The following is an 18,873-nucleotide window of genomic DNA, read 5'->3' as shown; positions in this document are numbered from 1 at the left end:
CTCATTGCTAAAGAGGACAATAACCTCTAAGAGGACAATAAAAACACCACTGGCAGTGTCCTGATCAAATGAGTATCTGTCTACAAAGAAAGTTAGCATGTAACTTGCTCAGGAAGGTTTAAGTGAATGTCAGTAACAGATGCATTCATAATATGCTTAATGGCCCAGACTCTCCATTGTAACTTGATTAATACTTTTTTATATAGTCAATGATAGAGTTACAAATTCATTTCATCTCTTATCACTCATCTACAGACACAACACTACATTTGTTTAGTAGGTTGCAGGGCAGCTAATTAAAGAAATTTAACTAGTATGCAACTGTTAAAGCGTTTGGGGATAGTATATACATAGTAATTTTACTGGTCCTGGTCAATAAAGACTGCTTGTCAATCTATACCAGACTCCCACACCGTGGTTTGGATGAGAACAGCTTTCACAGATATTGTAGCAATGCTTTACAGTCTTGGCTTACTCAAAAAAAAATGTGTTTGTTCTAAGGAATACCTGATGCTGAGGTGTTTCTTCTGAGGCTCTTGTTCTGAGAATGGAAACGGGAGGAACTAAGAGCTGAATTGTAGTCTAAGCTGTATTATCCTAATAGTTTAGCAGAAAAACTGGAAAAAGTCTGTAGCCCTTTCCCAACAAGTTAATAGACAGTATACAGAACACAAAATCTTATTTTCTATATGTATTTCAAATTTTCCCAATTACATATGGTGGAACCAAGCACCTCATTATTTTCAATAAAGCCAGTTTATCAGGAAATGCTACATCAACAGTGTGATGTATGCTGCAGAACAGCAGAGTGATGTATCAACAGACACAGTCTCTCCCTTCAACTTTCTACAAAACCATGAAGAGGCTGGCTCTCACCAGAAAGTATAAGGCCTGAGCCTGAACATTTTCAAACTACAAAGACAATTCATTTTTTCAGCATCCTGCTGAGAGCTTAAATAGTACAAAATATTAGTTGTCTTCACATCCAAACTGAATTATGCCATCCAGTACAAATTCACGTTTCCTGTTTCCTGTATTTCGAATATTGAATATTTGAATCATAAAAAAAACCCAAACCAAACCAAAATGAACCCAAACCTCAGTAACTGGAGAGGTTGTGCCCAGGAGTTATGTAGGACAGAAGGACTGCTCCTAGCAGGTACCTGTGGTTTTTGAACTCTTTGAGGCATTCTGTGCTGATACACACAGACAGATATGTCTGTTCCAGCCTTTTGGGAAATTATGTCAGCAGATGCAGTGTTGGGAATCGGCAAGAGGGCAATGCATGGGAGAAAGCAGGGGTAAATCTGCATTGAATGGGAAGAACACGATGCTACTTGGACAGGATCACCCAGGATATATTCCAGATTAGATAAACAACACAATTACCTGTCTTTATGTGTCAGTTTAGAGCACTAACAAAGAGTATTAAGAAAGGCCTGTGTCTTACTGCATTGTATGACTAAATGCGAGGAAAAACATAAAGACAACAACTGCATCTCTACCACTTTTCATATCAGATAAGAAGCTAGATTAAAAATGCCCTTACATGAAGTGATCCATACTAATTTCAAATGTTTTACTGACATTTTTTGTACTTTAAATATACTACATACTTGCCCTTTACATCTCTGGAAATTGTGAAAAGGGAAATTCCAACAAAATTGAAAATAAAAAAATAATCTTTGCTTCTTTCCCCAGGTAGGAACAGAAACATTTTTATTGCCTCATAAAGCGCTGCTTGGATTACATTAACCACAAATACAAGACCAGATCTCCATCACAAAAGATGCTACTGTTCAACCACAGAAGCAGAACTTAACTTATTTATTTCAATCTGGATAAACACCCAAGTGGGTACACCCAAATTCATTTGTAACCCGGTTGCAACAAATTGGATTAACGTCAGTTTAAAAATAGAATCTGCATAAAGAAAGGGTGAAATTTCACATGTACAGAGGGCCAAGGCAGTTAAAGAATTTAATGTCATCCCTATAATTTGCTTGATTAGAAACCTGGCATTTTCCCTGAGGGGAAGAAATGACAGATTTAGCCTTTGCTGTCTGTGACATAAATATCAAATCTCCCACAAACTTTAGCAGGAATAGGAACAAGCACCGTGTCCAACCCCAATGTCACTACCTTAATTGAATTTTAGCTGGAGCACTTGTGTTAACATTCTTAACATTTGTGAAATGTTATTGTTTATTTCAGAACTGCCTGACTGCTATTTTTACACTGCATTTGGAAAGAAAAGGACCCATCACCAGCATAACACAGTGTCACTAAACATTACATTGATGTAGCAAATTTATATCTCACCTTTTAAAATTATTTTGGTTCTCTTGAAGACACCCTACCTAATTACAAAATGGCTGACACTCTAAATTAAAGGTCTGCAAAACCACACCTGGCAATAAGTATGGCTGAATGATTAAATCCTCTTTTCTGGAAACTACTTGTTTTTAGTCTACAGACCTCATAGTCATGTGAGAACCCATATTCAGAAGCCACATACAGGTTTGAACAGCCACATACAGGTTTTCTTTTCAAATCTATTTTGAATAAAGACACTTGGCAAGTCCATTGTACAGCCCAGGTATTGTTTGTGATTCTGTGTTTCTTGTTGCACTTTCAGCACCATAATAATCTCCTATTGCTAGCAAGCATGATGGTACTCTTATAAATATGGAAACTCAAGGATAGAGATATCATGCTGAACAGAATCATACACTTTTGTCAGTATTGGCAATTGCTTACAGGGAGATCCTGATCGCATCCCTGTGGGATGGCACAATGAAAATCAAACACTTCCATCAAGCTCAGGATAGTACTCCACCCACATCAATAAAAATGCAAAATAACACACAGAAATTTAATAATGAGGACCTCTCTCTGATAAGAATTTCAAACAAATTATTTAATAAGTGTTAGGAATTTCCCTTAACTCTTTTATGCCAGGATTAACTCTTATTTGGGGTGACTCCAGAAGAAAAGTAGTTTTACTAATGTCATCAAGGCACTCTAGTTTACAGCAGTCCTAAATGGTCTCAAGGCTTACACTTTCTCATTATTTTAAAACAAACCACCTTTTAAACCTAGGCACTAGGACTGAACATTTCATTAATAGGTTTGCTATATGGCTCATGATATAACTAGATATTGAAAGAATTTAGTAACAACCCAGTAAAGGGGACTGCTGCTAATATAAACAGTAACCCAGAAATAATTTACGAGGAGCATATATAGCAAAAATGCACTCAGAGAGAATACAACATTTTCCAGGAGCAATGAACTGATTTTCAGTGGTCAGATGCAGTTAGCTCTGCTGTGAACTTCGGGAAAGACTGCTACTTAGTCCAACTGATGGCCAAACATATGGCCTTGGAAACAATAGCTGGTTAATTTAGCCCAGAGCTATCTATTTAAACCAAGCATGAACTTAGTCAATAAAAGAAATGCTTTTCTGTTTATTTAGTTGTTGTTTCAAAAAAAACAAGGATGAAAGCATTAGAACTCATAATGTGCACCAGAAACCAGATCAGTGTATTTTTCTACCTTCTTTTTAGGATTCAAGCAGATCTCCTTTAACAACAGCACCAGGATCTTCATGCAAAGAACATGAACTTGTGATTTGAGGAGAATGCTATGTACTGCATGCCAGGGACTGCACAGTCTTCCAACTGTGTCCTTCATTAATATTTAGTAGTACACATTTCATCAGAAGTACTGCACATCCCCCTCGTAATCTGTTCATTTCTGGAAACAGATGTTTAAAATTAAGACAGGCTTCTAGTTTGCCCCTGATATTTTCCACACGTCGCACATGCTCTTTCCCTAGAAGACAGCAACAGTCATCAGGAGTTTATCGCTTATTTTAAAACCAACTAAGCTTAGCTAATGCTCTGAAGGAGGGATTTAGTTCTTTCTATATGAATCAAAACTTTTGAAACTTTGGCATTTTTGCATGCCTAACACTACGTTAAAAAAAAAATTCCACTAACCAAAGAGCAAAGCATCAATTGCCAATCGTCCTATTACTCTGAGACTGTCTCACTACTTGCAGATTTCCAAACCAAACAACCTTTCTGACCAGGATGTTCTGTCATTTAAGCCTGCACTTTCCATGCATTTTTAACCTTTCCCAGTTTACACTGGAAATTCTGAATTTGAGACAGATAGTTCAGGTTCATATACATATAGGAAAAGATAAATGCAGCTTTTAGAAAGTAAAATCCCAGTCTGCATTCAGGCTTTCAAATTACCAAATATTTTCACTGTCAATTACACCAAAATAGGCCATCAGGGATAAAATACTGGAGAGATGCATTGGAAAATGTTACCATAATCCCAAATCACAAAACAGTCCTTTAAGCAGTGTTGTTGGCAGTGTTTATATATGAAAACCTTGACCAGAATTTTAACATCTGGGAACTTTAGATAAGACTACCAGAATGAAATTGATAGATCCAACAGAAGAAGATAGAGTCCAGAAACAAACCCAAAAGGTAAAACCTAATCTTTCCATCTTTGGAAATCCAACAGAACCATTAATTTGCCATTTTGAGCTCTCTTTGCATCTGTGGTAGAGCAGAACAAGGCACTGAACAGGGTAAGAAAGCAAGCTTTGCAGTTTTACAACATGCCCATTTGTAGTAGCCTCTGCAAAAGTGAACTGAAAGCTACAAACAGCACAGGGAGAAACGTACTGAAGTAAGAAGCTACTGCAACATACCCCTGCACTGATTAAAACAGAAGATGGGATCTTAAGGCAGTGCTGTAGGAGATATTAAATTACAGCAAGCTATATGTCTCCTGCTACTCAAGCCAAGGAAGACATGAGATTAACAATTTGGAATTCCTCTTCAGCTTGCATTATTTTTACTCCTGAGAACAATATAACCACACTAAACATGTGGTGCAGCATGGTGCAAGTACACCTGCTCCTTTTAGCATATTTCATTAGATGACAGGTCTTGAAACCAGTCTCATCCTCTGTGGTCCTGGGTGTGATGATTCTTCTCAAGTTATCTCATTTTAGCATGTGTTTCTTCACTGAAGGCAAAGGGTGAACATTGTTGGCCACAGGCTACAAAGGTTTGGTGAGTGTGGTACCTGCCCAAAAGCCACTTAACATACTTGCATCCTCCCACCCTTGCCATAAACTCCGAAAGAAAGTCCTGAAATTATTTACATAATTTAAGACTTATTCCCTAAAACTTGTTTTAGCCTTGGGATAAACTGCTAAAGAGCAGGCAGCTACACTCACTCAACCCAAATACTTGATATACATTGTTTAAAAAAAGTCTGTGGAAACTCTTGTCCCAAGCTCTTGCTCTAGAGAACTGGCATTTTCAAAATGCAGATCATGTCCTGTCCAGGAATCTTTTGCAAAAAACTCCTACGATAATGGGTGAATAAAAGCCAGGCGAAAATAAAGATTTACAGAGACGTAGAGTTGAGTATTGTGTCTAATAACCATTGTAGCAACTAGCAACAATGCGATTCAAAACTGGGACAGTGGTTTAGTCCATCTCTGTCCTAGGTAATGAAAACAAACAAATAAAAAGGTTCAGGACAACCAGAATATTTTAAAAAGTAGGAATTCCATCTCAAACCTATAGACTTTACATTTAATTTGCAGGCAACACTTTCTTTTCTTTTTAGATCAACCAAAGAGTGTTTCTTTAAAATCACATTGTTTCATCAAGCCATCTGTTACTCGTAGCCAAAATTACAATTTGAATAATTTGCCCATATTTTATTTTAGCACAGTATAAAATATTATCAAATTTACTGTTATTTTAAAAGTTTTTTCCCACCAGACAGAAGTAGGATCATTAAAAACATCAACGACATACTTTATAATATCTATTTTTATCTTGGACAAGGGGATGACTCTGGAAGCTGCTGGGGGCAAAGGATTATAAAAGCACAACCAGGCTCCTGGGAGAGTCCTGAAAATAGTTTTGCAATGTCCATGGAAGATATATATCAACACCACTTTTACAGGCCTTAGTCAAAAGAACACAAGTTGAAAGAAGCTTAACCAGGAACAGATGTTTCCCTTCACACCAGGCTGTTTAAAATACAGTATATGCTATTTTTTAACATCTCTTTTTATATATACACTTAAAAAATGTTAACAGAATGCACTTTAATAAATATTATCACAGCAGATTACAAACAGCTGAACCATTGATGTTGCGTTTCAACTTCTGCTTCATGACCATATCTACAAACATCCAAATACTTAAAAAATAGAATAGGGTCTGTTTGCACTGAAAACTTGCAGAAAACAAAGCAGTCAGCTAAGTGCTCAGCAATGGTTTTCATTACAATGCACTACAGAAATAAACGTTGTATTGTTCTTTTGCAAATACCCTGGAGAGTAAAGGTTTTGGGCTGGGATTTTCTGGGTTTGTTTTAAGGATGGAAATGATTTTAGAAGAGATTGAGATCACATCTAGGTAAGTAATCCTAGGTAATAAACAGGACTCTAGAGGGGTCATTTTCTAGCCACAGAAGTAAATCTGAACTGCTTGTTAATTGGAAGAACAAACCTCTGAGCAATATTAAAGACTCAATTTTTCCCCTCTTCTATCTTTTACTGCCACCTGCTCTGAGTGTGTACCCTGCAGGAAACTTCCAAACGGGCCAGCTAAAACATATCTCAAGTAAAGAATAATGCTTAGGATTACCATAACCACCTAAGGAACCCTGGCACCAACAGAGCAATTGGAGACTTCTCAGAAGAGATCCTTGTAAGAGTGCAGTAACTGAGTCAAGAAATGCACCAACAGACTAGTGCTCTTCAGAACACATATGCTGCATCTCTTTGTTCCTTCTAAAAAAGAAATCTCAATGCAAAGATTAAGAGACGAAGAATAAGTAACGACAAACAGAAAGAGAGAAGAAAGTGAGAAATACTGGAACAGCTACACAAACCCCAATATTTTTCTTAGCTATTGTAAGTGAAAATAAAAAACAAAAATTGTAATATTAGTAATTTTCAGTTTATTTTCTAGAAAATTAGAGATTTTTGTCTTCTCATTTGCTTGTCATACTGTTACAAACACAAATAATTATATATATATGCATATTATTATGGAGACACTGATACATTTATCATCATAATTAGATGCTAAAGAGTTTTAAAACTCAGAGGCTGAGAGCTCAAAATCATTCAATATTGCTTTCACACAATATGTGGGTATGTGAAGTCCCCTGTTTTCATCATACAAAACAAATGTTCATTCTTATGTGAGTAAATATCTAGAAAGTAAGTGAATCACTTCCTTGACTAGAAACATCTATGGAAAAAATTTAAAAAGTTCTTGAAAATTCATATAGGCATTTAGTTATTATTTTAGAGGAGAAACAGAAATCCTCCTAAATACTTCAACCATCCTTCTATCTAACTTAAAAGAAGTCTGAGAGTTAACCTGCCATTTAAGAGCAACAGTAATACAAAAATTCTTTACCAATTAGAATCACAACACAGATGATTGCAGAAAATGATGCGTATGAACTAAGCAGTTATCCTGAAAACTCCAAAAAGCTACATGTGAATGGAGAGGAAAAATCAAGACAGTAGGAAAAGAAGGATCTCAGTATTTTGATAAAAACACCAATATGGAGAAATATGCAGTGAGACTGAACTGTGATTGTTTGGGGGTGTAAGCAGTTCCTTACCCAACCATTCAGCCAGTCTCCAGCCTCAGGCTCCATCCAAAGGAGCGAGGGTAGATAACAAGCAGGAGGATCAAACCCCTCCAAGAAATGTCTGGCCTTTCAGGAGCACACAAAGTTCAACTACAGTTTAGTAACGCATACCAACTTCCACTGCATAAAGTAACACTTGAAACATACTAATACCTCGTTCCAGTTTTATTCCTGATAACATTTTCTTTTCCATAATACTGTCAAGAGGGCTCAAATACAGTAGATCCTTTCAGCAATGCAGGACGTGAGTTCTTCATACAGGTGTTAGTATTGTACAGTCTTTCTTTCAAAATTGTCCAATTCTCTACAACACTTCCCTCTGTACCAGAGAGAACTGGTGGTCACACCTTCAGATGCCAACTCTAGAACAAGTACACCGGTGGCAGCATCCTTGCAATGTGTTTTGTTGGCATATTCACAGAATATACCGATTTGGAAGGGACCCACAAGGATCATAAAGACCAACACCTGGTCCTGCATAGGACCATCCCCAAGAGTCACACCATGTGCCTGAGAGTATCATCCAAATGCTTCTTGAACTCTCAGGCTTGGTGCCATGACAACCTCCCTGGGGAGCCTGTTCCAGTGCCCAACCTCTGCGTGAAGAACCTTTTTCTGATGTCCAACCTAAATCTTCCCTGACACAACTTCAGGCCATTTCCTTGGGTCACTAGAGAGAAGAGATCAGTGTCTGTCCCCCCTCTTCCCCTCACGAGGAAGTTGTAACTGCAATGAGGTCTCTCCTCAGTCTCCTCTTCTCCAGGCTGAACGGGCCAAGTTGACCTCAGCTGCTCCTCATATGACTTCCCCTCAAGGCCCTATTTGTCCATAAAATCTTTGCTAAATGTAAAAAAAAGTATAATGACAGACTGTCAGGGAAGAGAAACAACAGGACTGGTGTACATATGCTTCCTCTGGGAAGTCTCCAGTCCGTCTGATGAAACTCTTCCAGCCATGAAGACCAAGTTTCCTGAGCTATTCCTCCCTGGGGTCCCACTTGCTTAAGCCTGAGAGGTACCATCACTTCCTTGGCCCAGCAACGCTATTATTAAACAATAAGTGTCAACAAACTTACTGGCAAAGTCACTACATCAGCAGCAGTCGAGATTATTTGCAAGGTGATTTGGACTACAGAAGCTGTTCTGAGGACCACTTAAGGGAGCAACACATTACTGGCATTTGTACTCACTGAACTTGACCATGACATGAGCAGAGGGAACAGCAATGAGCAGATCTGACACACACTGCCTCATCTGGCAGATTTCATCGCATAGTAAACATCACTAAGGTGTTTCAAGATGGCAGTCATGTTCCAAGTGGAATTGGTCCACTTCTGAAAATGTAAACCCAATTATTGATCAGTACTGCCTTAGGTTTGTTGGGAGAAATCAGACGAATTTTTGAGTCAAGTAAGGACAGACCAGTGGGGAGGGGTCTTTGTCTAGTCAAAAACACAAAAGGAAGATGCCTGCATTTGGATTTCAGTTAAGCTAAAGCATTTTTAAACCATGCTTTTCAGTGCTTCTCATACTTCCCCAGAGAAGGATAATGAGTCCATAGGGAAAAGAAACATGAACTCTGCAATGGCATCACAATGAAAAAAAGTTACCATAAATGAATTTCCTCTCATTATTAAGCAGGCTACCAAGCACCCGAAGATGTACTACCTAAATTTTAAAAAGTCAAAACTGGGGAGACATGGTACAGAAACAATCCTCCATTCCCTTTCACCTATACCACAAAGATGTGAGTGTAGCAGTAAAACCTTCTGCCTGTTACAGTTCTTCTAGAGCATGTAACTCAGATTGGAACAGAAGACAAAGGTCATGAGAAACATATTTGGCATTCATATATGATTGTGTATTCAAAATAACCCTTTTCTTGTGATGTCAGCCTAGCTTCTGCTTCCCTTACTTGTCTCCATAGATTCAGAAGAACACTCTCAGATGAAAAAAACGATAACAGGATACACAGAAATAAAAAGCAACTAAGGAAGTAATTAAAGGCTACCCTATCTGACATGAGATACAAGTCAAAGTATTACAAAATATGGTATCTTAGAAGTAACATCTCCAACTTTCAACTACTTCAGAATGATCTGAGCCACAGTGATCAGAATTTCAGAAGTTAGCTTTGCTCATTAAAAAGCAGATGAGCAAATCTTTTAATCTCTGTTTTGCCTGAGAGCTAAACAGGAGTTAGCACAGGAGTGCTAATATCAATTCAGCAATATAGTATATACAAAACAGTTACTTCTTTCATTGCCCACAAATTATGTGTCAAAGACACCAGGGGACTATTTGAGCTCCTTAGGACAGGTTAAGCTGCACAGATCCAAGTGGATATCAACAAACAAACAGCGTGTGGTGATGTCAACACCATTCTAAGGTACAGGAGGAGTGTATTTTATGTGACATTGTGTCCCCAGTCTTGCCATAGCCAGAAACCACAGTGGTGGTTTCAAAACCAGCAAAGAGAGTGGAGAATTGGGACAGAGTCCAGCAGTGCAGAAGGATCTCAACAACAGAACACAGGTTTGACCAGAGAGTCTTCTTCGGCATTTCTTAAATGTCTTGTGGTCAACGTTGTACTGAGGCACTTCGTTTCAGTCAGCAAAAAGTATTCTCCAGGTGAAATTATGTACTTGTTTCTACCAAATTATAACATTTATATGGAGTTATAAAAAAAAAAGCATATATAGAAAAAAAGCGCATATAATACCTACACTGTATGCCATTACAAATTTTTTTTGTGTTTGCAGAAGGAAGCAGTTAATATTCAATATGAATTTTCAATGCAACAAAAAGTCAATTAAGAAAAGTTATTAAAATTGCATCCTTGTTCAAACTCCAGGTAAACAATACTTCCTGAGCAGTGCATAATAAAATTAACAAAATTAATTTTCTCAGGGTATAGGAATTTTTTGCGACAAGCTCATAGAGAAAATTTTCACTTCTCATTTTGTTTTGAAAATAGAGCTATTCTATTTGATTTGTTTTTTTTTTTTAATACAGTAATTTGCAATGCAGTAAGACGGTAAACCTGTGCTAGAAGTCTCTGTTATGAAAAACTCTGTGATCAAGGATTTGCCTATTCAGTTAAAACATTGTATTAACTTCAATTGTATTCCACAGTTTGAGAGAAGAATTATAGGGCTGTTCTTTTCTGAAAGCAAGCAACTGCCCTCTCTAACAGCTTTTTGTTACTGCTTTCTTTGAAAAACATTCTTTATTTTTCATTTATTTTGTTTGTAAACATCTGGTTTATATGCCCTTAAAAGCAATGGACATTTTTGTTGCTCAGACAAATTAGTTAATAGGACAATTAACTCCTACTCCCAAACAAGTCCTGTTTCCTGAGTTTGATTTACATAAAAGTGTTGAGAATTTCACAATTGTTAAACAATTGTGTTTAATCAGATACAGACAGTGACATAGCACACACTTGACAGCAACAGCTTCAAAGAACTTCAAATTTCTCTACATCAAATAACATCTGAGGATGAGCGACATACTCAGCCTACAGAGAAACAGTAAATATACATTCTAGCTATTAAAATTTAAATTATTATCTTTCAAAAAGGTATCTTCATAACCCCATAATCAAATGGCTTCTACCAACAGAAACATTTCCATGTCTAGAAAAGAACTCTAAAGAGTCTCAGAACTGGATATTTATGGAAATAAGATGACTCCTGGATTGTCATTTTGTTTTCATGTTAGCCATACTCTTTCTGAAGTTACATATGAAAAGAAATTTTCTGTCGCAATGATGCACAATTTTGCAACCAGTTGTGACAGTTACGCCTATATTTCTCTTCTCTGACTTGAAGAAATGAAGAATAAAATCAAACGTGTTAAACTGACACACAACAACTACACTACTTTTGCCTAAGTGTAAATATATTGAAATAATCCAAGATAACATCAGAATTGTAGTGCAGTAATGCAGTTAAACCTGAAGCAAAATTCAGACTCAAACTTTTGAATGTTATTAAGTGTTCAGAAAACTTCAGTTTGTTCTGATACCAAAATCTATATATCTTTAAGTTTGACAATGGTGATCAGATAGTTATAGGTGCATTACTTTTAATCTAGGTTTTACAATACATAGTAAAAAGGAAAGATCGAATGAGTGTAGTCTGTCAAGCTGAGTCCCCATCAAGAAATTTACTCTACAGAATTTTAACTATTATCACTGCAAGATGAAATAAAAGTAGGGGAGTATACCTGCTTACTATTCTTACACCCCATGGCTAAGTAAATACAGTTCTCAATGCTAGTTTATATAAAGTGCAACAGGACACAACAGATGCTGCAAAATTTGAAACATGCACAATGAATCCGTCTTCATTAAAATGGACATAACCTGCTAATTTCCAATCTGGTAGAATATTATAGTGTCAAAAATAATTTTAAAAAGAAGGCAACAAATAAAGAATTGTAGTGTTCTCTTCAAATTCACCAATATATATAACAGCTAATTGAAAGCAACACTATTCTGGATGACAAAAGGATTTAGGTTACCAGTACCATCTCTAACTGCTCATCATGTAATACTGAACCAAAACTTAAATAATCTGGGAGTTTCTGGGAGATCATAGGCCTTTTATGTAAAGTACTATCCAACAGGCTATTTTGACACTAAAATGGAAATTATATATATTGTTTCAACACAAAACATTGCACATTATAGGACCATCTTCTACACTGGTAACTTAGTTGATATCATCCATATATGATAGACAGGTCACTCTCCTGTGACACTACAAATAATTTTCTCATAATAACATGATCAAACTTATTTCTCTCAATAAGTATAACTGCCCTTCAGCTACTTAAAATTATAAAACACCAAATTCTAGTGCAGTGTTTCAGCTGGACAAAGTGTATACATATCCCTACTGTCAAACTGACAGGACTAGAAACAGTAATTATAGTGCAAATAAAAGCATACTGTGTTTTGGGGTTTGCCCCCCTTTTCTTTTTTTACTTACTTTTTTAATAAAATCAGGTATCTCCTTTTTCTCTGAAAGGTGGTTAAAAGAGGAGCAGCATTCTACCTCCAAGACACATCCTTCACTACTGACGTCACCTTTTGGAGACCTAAAGAGGTAGACAGAAAAAAAAGAATCACTTTCTGTTGTTAAGACTGAATACCCAGATATCCCATTTATAAATATTTCTCCTGGAGACCTAACCTTCACACAAAACTTTGGTTCCAATACATTGACCCCACTGAGTTCAATACAGTTCTGACAAGTCTCATCTACCTGGTAGGGGAAGAAATCACACCAGTGACTGCAGATGATAGAATGCTTCAGGGACTTCCAAATTTCTTTATCTATCCAAGAAACACTTTGTCAGTCTGGCATCTATGGTCAACACCAAGGAGTTGTACAGGTGATATAACTCAGAATACACAGAAAGAAAGTTCCAATGCAATGGGCTGACAGATACTTTGGGTTGCACAGGGCAGCCTGATGTAGGATGTGTTTCACAGACAGCAATTAAAAGAAATCCCTTCTCTTATCTAGCAGCATTCCAAGTCAACATTTAAAAAATCAGTGTCTAATCAAAGTAGTTTATCCTTCAGTCTTCCCTTACGCTTTGTTGTTGAGACATTTAAAGCAGTGTTAGTAATCCCTCCTCTTTCAGAAGACACTAAGTCCTAAAATAATTCAAAGCGCATGGCATTTGCTGTATACATTGCTGAACAAAGCAGCACTGTGGAGACATGGTATCGGTCAAAATACGCCAAGGGAAAGTTTAGAAGTTATACTGAATGTTCTTTAGAAAGTCTGTAGGCATAGACTGCAAAGAAGTGTTACTGAGTGCACTTTTGGCCTCCTCTGACCTCTCATGAAAGGATACATTTGATCAATAAAGGATAACTAAGGAATCATATGTTTCCTCAGTTCTTTAGGAGAACACACAGAAGAATGCACACAACCAAAGGCTAGCCTGTAATTCTTGGGAATAGTAACAAAGTAGTTATCTAACACCCCATACGGAGCTAGTTTGAAGTAAAGAACTAATCGTGACCAGCAGTTGTCTGATGCACTGGGTACCTACAGGACAGGAAGAAAGATACAGAAGTTTGAACTGAAAATGCTGAGGAAGCAGCAAAACAACAAAACAAGGGCTTTGCAGACTTGCCATGCTTGTAAAAGCAAATCTGTGCAAAAGCCCTGTTCTGGGGACTGAGATTGTGTGATACATAAAACACGCTTCAGCTACAGATGGTCCCAGGGGCTTTCCCGAGATGCTAACAGTTCCCTGGAGCCATGAGATGCGTAGGCTGCTGACTGCAAACTGGCAGTGTGTTTCCTAGGCAATACTGCAGACATTTTCTGAAGTATCACATGACGTTGTATTTTGTATTTGATCCTCCCCCTTTCACACAAGCTTCACTCTCATTTCATTTCTCTCATCTCTCTTACATGTGGGACAGGTGGTACCTGACTGTGCACTGTTTGGTTATACTGAAGTCCCTTTCCCATTAGTTTTTCCCCTCTTTTCTAGGTTTTTCTTATAACCTGCGGTCCCATGATTCTGGAAAAAAATTCTAACAAATCAGTGGTGTCCATGAAAACTCTCCAAACATCATCCAAACACAGGACTTACAGAAGTCATTACTGGGGGACTAGAAGTATTCTACCCCTACTCCTCTGTAACAGGTACACATGAATTAACTTAAGCAGTCGGAACAACTTTATCAAGAAAATAAAAAATTATTCTGTGAGGAGCAACATGTGTACTGCAGACAATCATTGTGCAGATTTTTCACCACAGATGAATTCAATAAATTCAAGGACATAAAAATAAACTTTAGAAAGTCTCCCTGCTAGAGTACTTACTACTATACCTACATTTTTTGGTTTTTTAAATCTGAATATGACCAACTGGAATTGTAGCCCTGATGTTATCTAGCCATGTTCCAGATAGAAATAATACGAACTAGGGCTCTCTAATGCCCAAGCGATCAATAAACCATCAGAACTGCCACTCGATATTGCAATGTGAAGTCCACACAACATTAAATGGAGCAAATACAATTCTCCAGTGCTTCAGCTGTTGTATCATTACAAATCAGAAGTGGATTACCAGGAACAGGCAGCAAGGAACCAAGCCCTTTCTAGACAACCAATCCCCTTTTGGGGGGTCAACTGCAAAACTCTACAAATGTGAGGAACAAAGATCTCTGCTATTTCCCTTACTGGGATAAACCACTGTATTCATCACAGTTCCCTTCCAGCCTGGCTGAGGAAGCCATACTCCCCTACCAGAGACTTTGAAATACTATCGCTCAAATTCAAAGGTAAGGTATCAAATCCCAGAAATTAAGCATGCACCATGCTATTTCTGTGCCCACTCTTTTGACAAAGTCAGCTCCTTACAGAGTGATCAACTCTAGCACTACTGTAAATAGTTGCTGAAACACACATGAAAACATACTATTTTATTTACTCTGAAAGAATGAGAAAGACTGTATTTTCATTTTAAACCCACTGGCTACCTGTAAAAATAAATTTGTTTCAACCTATATTGGTGAGGTTTATATACAGGTTTATAAGGATTCCTCTCCTCTCCCTTAACAGCTCCCTGGGCTCTGATTGTGTGAAGTTTTTTGAGGACCTGCTTCTAACCTCTTTGAAAGGAGTAAGAGTTATCTGAGATGCAGATTATAGCCATAAAAATATAGTTCTTACTTCAACTGCTCTAAAATGTCCTGTTTATTTTAACTTCTTTAAGAAGCACTTACTTTGAAATAGACTTGCTGCTTGGAAATATTTAAGTGAATAGGAGACAGTGAATTCCTCCTTTAAGATTCTGAGGGCTACCTCTGCACTAGGGCTCATAAAGAAACTGCATGAAATACCATTGTACTCTGTTAAGAACATTATTTTATGGAACACACTTAACAGCTTCTACTAAAGGTCGTAAAATCCTAAGTTAAAATCTTCCAACAGAAGCACCCTATATTACTAAGAAATATTTTTCCATGCTTTCAAGTCAATTATGTCCATATATGTTAAAAGCATGTCTTTGTCTATACTGGTAGTTTTTACCTTTTTAGGAAAACTTTAAAAGGATGTTATTCTGTCAAAAACAAACATAGCTTCTCATGCGAAAATAATAAATATCTGCAGATATTTATGTGGTCACAGACCACAAAAATAATTTTCTGAGCAAATCTAGGTGGACAAGAAATTATTTCCAGTCTCTATGCAATAAACAATGCATTTCATACATGTATCATGAAGTATTTCATAGATACCATATAAGTCTCACATTAAACTCTTTGAATATTATTAGTATAGCCATAAGGAAGTAACTAAATATAGGTACAGGTAAATTCTATACTGAACAGAAATTAATATAGTTTTGGGTTTATTAATTTAATGGGACTACTTTTAGGATCACTTTCCTTAGAGATTATGAATTACGATCCCCAAAATATGCACATCTATCAAGATCCCAGGCAACATGGAAAACGTCCAAAGAGGATAGTTCATTCCTCTGCTCTGTTTTGAAGAATTGATGTAAAGCATTTGAGAACTAACCCAATAATCCATACTCTGGAGTCTCTTACCAGTTTTATAGTACAGGATGTTACTGGGAGTCCAATGTACAAAATATTTTAAAATTAAAGTAATGAGTTTAAAGTTGATTTCTACTTTCCTATAATAAAATATTTCTCAACAGAAGGCGAAAGAGAAATGCAGAGATCAGTTTAGCCAAAAAAATGTGTAAGCTTCAACAAGAAAGACCTTCCTTTTCTTCTGGATGCAGAGTCAGCAATTTCTTCCTTTTCTTTTCCTCCTTCTAAGTTGGAAGATCGAACCTTCCTCCCTTTATTGCCTGCAAACATTTAGAGGTTTTTATAACTTTTATTACTCCAATTAAAATAAAAAAATCGCTGGGTTAATTAAAAATGGCCCAGTCCTGAAAGAAGCACATCTGGATACACTCATGCTGTACTCTTCTTAGAAGCCAAGATGACTGGAGAAGCTAGTACATCCCGACTCATTACAATGCCCTGTACTCACTCTAACACATTTTATGACACCTGAAAGGGAACAGAAGGGACAGTGCGAACAATGCCAGCACTTGCCCTGCAGCAAGGAAGGGCAGTCTCCTGACCACTGCCCCCAGAGAGGATAACCACTAGTTAGCCATGGAGATTTACAGGAAATTTCATTGTAACTTGTATATCCTAGGCTTAAATTTGTTTTTCTTCCTTTGTTATATACCTCGTTGTTTGTTTATCTTTATCCATTTTCCTGAAAAAGGATTTTTCTGTCACTGTAGGTATATTCAGTGACCACCACGGACACCCTTAACCAGGGGATGGCAAAGTGCTGAGAGGAAATTTCAGTCTACCTGATGCTGAGCAAAGAGACAACATTTGCAGGCCTGGCAGGGTCAGGGTAGAGGGTACCCTCAAATGTTACCAGTACAGCTGAGGACCACAGGCTTACAAGCAGTGTCATCCTGAATTCTAAATAGCACCTCTAGTGCCACTAAAGAAGAAGAAAATACATATAATAAATAAGATTTTCCCTTATAATTGGAAGTTCTTGGGCCAAAAATATTTTACGATGGTTGTTGCAGTAGGCTGTCATTTCCTGCACAGCTGTTTGTTGTTAAGCACCATTTCATGGGAGATAAACCATAACCAGCTGTGGAGTACCAGTAACTTACACAGTAACTATTAAAGCTGACAACTCAATGTCTGTTACAAACTGGATTTCCAATCCTTTTCAGACACAAGAAGGAACTGAGGAAGCCAACATTTGGTCCTAATCTTCCTGAAGTTCCCCATGCCCATGAATTTGGCAAGCTGAAACACACTTGTAAACTGCACAGACACTCTAAAATAACCATTTGATTAAGATGATGCTAGGAATGTAAGTGCAGTTTTGAGATTTTCCACTACACAGGAAAAGCTCTACAGTTCAAAATATAACTGTACATTCATAACAAACTGATCTACATTGCAAAAAAAATAAAACCACACCAAAGTGATTAACGTGAGCAGCTGGTGTCTGTATGATTCCAGGTTAAAAACCTAGGAAAGCTAGAATATCTGAAAACCAAGAAAGCAGTAACTAAAAATCCATAGGTTTTATGATGCCCACACAATGAACACACAAACACAAACAAAAAAAATTAAAAATTTTATTTTAATAAAAATAAAGCAGGTATATTGTATCATGACAGCCTCAACTCTAACCCATGTGACAGTGTTTTAACTTTATTATCTAAACATTTTCTTTACTAGAAATTTTCTTATATAGGAAAACTTATTACTGGAATATATATTATTAGTTAGTAAAATTTATAAACATTTTTTAATGACAGCATATAGAGTTTCTTGAGAAAAGTTTGGGCACATATGGATACATAGGCATCTTTACTGTGCAGTGTTTATAATTTTGAGAACACGGATGAAAGAACATTTATTTTGGGTCAACGTTAAAAGTTATTGTGAGGAAATATGTATTTCTTTGAACTTGTAACAAATAGCAAGCTTTCAAAACTCAAGCCATTGTCCTTTGAGCTAAAGGAAGATATCTGTTGACTCTTGGGTATAGAATAAATATCTTTTCGCTTAAGTTGAAATCAGCCTGCTGAGAGCAACAACACACTATATTTGCACACAAACATGTTTGATCCTAATGCTCACGAAGACAAATTCAGACGTTTCTCATCTTCAGGCTTAAATCCTACATGAAGACCAAATAGATACACACACACACACATATGCATTTACATTTGAATTAAAAATACATTGTACCAATGCTAAGTACCTACTTTCACCAAAGTGAAAACACCAAAGTGAAATACCAGCAAAAACAAGAAACTGTAAAAATCTTGGTTTACTATTAAACTTTTGAACTCAGTCCATCAAATTCCTTTGCAGATAAACAGAATTCTTGTTAGCCAAGTGATGAAAGTTTGCATTACAGGATTAATGGATATAGGGAAATTACAAAATAGAATCAGAATCATCTCATCAAGTAAACCTCTGCAACACCTGACACTTCATTATTTTTCAGAAAGGGAAAACAGCTGCAAAGCTGTTTGAGGTAAACATACAAATTTAAAACATTTAGAACATTTAGAAACTCTAAACAATTAT

At 36.8% G+C, this 18,873-nt stretch overlaps 1 protein-coding gene across 3 annotated transcripts in view; it reads right to left on the bottom strand.

Moving 5' to 3' along the window:
• Positions 1-18,873, bottom strand: part of RFTN1 (raftlin, lipid raft linker 1) — a 98,058-nt gene that overhangs the window by 33,806 nt on the left and 45,379 nt on the right. For all 3 annotated transcript variants that reach the window (XM_032675492.1, XM_032675471.1, XM_032675481.1), the window contains exon 4: positions 12,722-12,830. In XM_032675492.1, coding sequence (XP_032531383.1) covers positions 12,722-12,830 — 109 coding nt within the window. The remainder of the gene's footprint in view (positions 1-12,721; positions 12,831-18,873) is intronic.

The sequence above is a fragment of the Chiroxiphia lanceolata genome, chromosome 1, assembly GCF_009829145.1.
Source record: "Chiroxiphia lanceolata isolate bChiLan1 chromosome 1, bChiLan1.pri, whole genome shotgun sequence".
Classification (NCBI taxonomy): Eukaryota; Metazoa; Chordata; class Aves; order Passeriformes; family Pipridae; genus Chiroxiphia; species Chiroxiphia lanceolata.
Note: the sequence above shows the minus strand (reverse complement) of the source record. Positions and strands in the feature narration are given on the sequence as shown.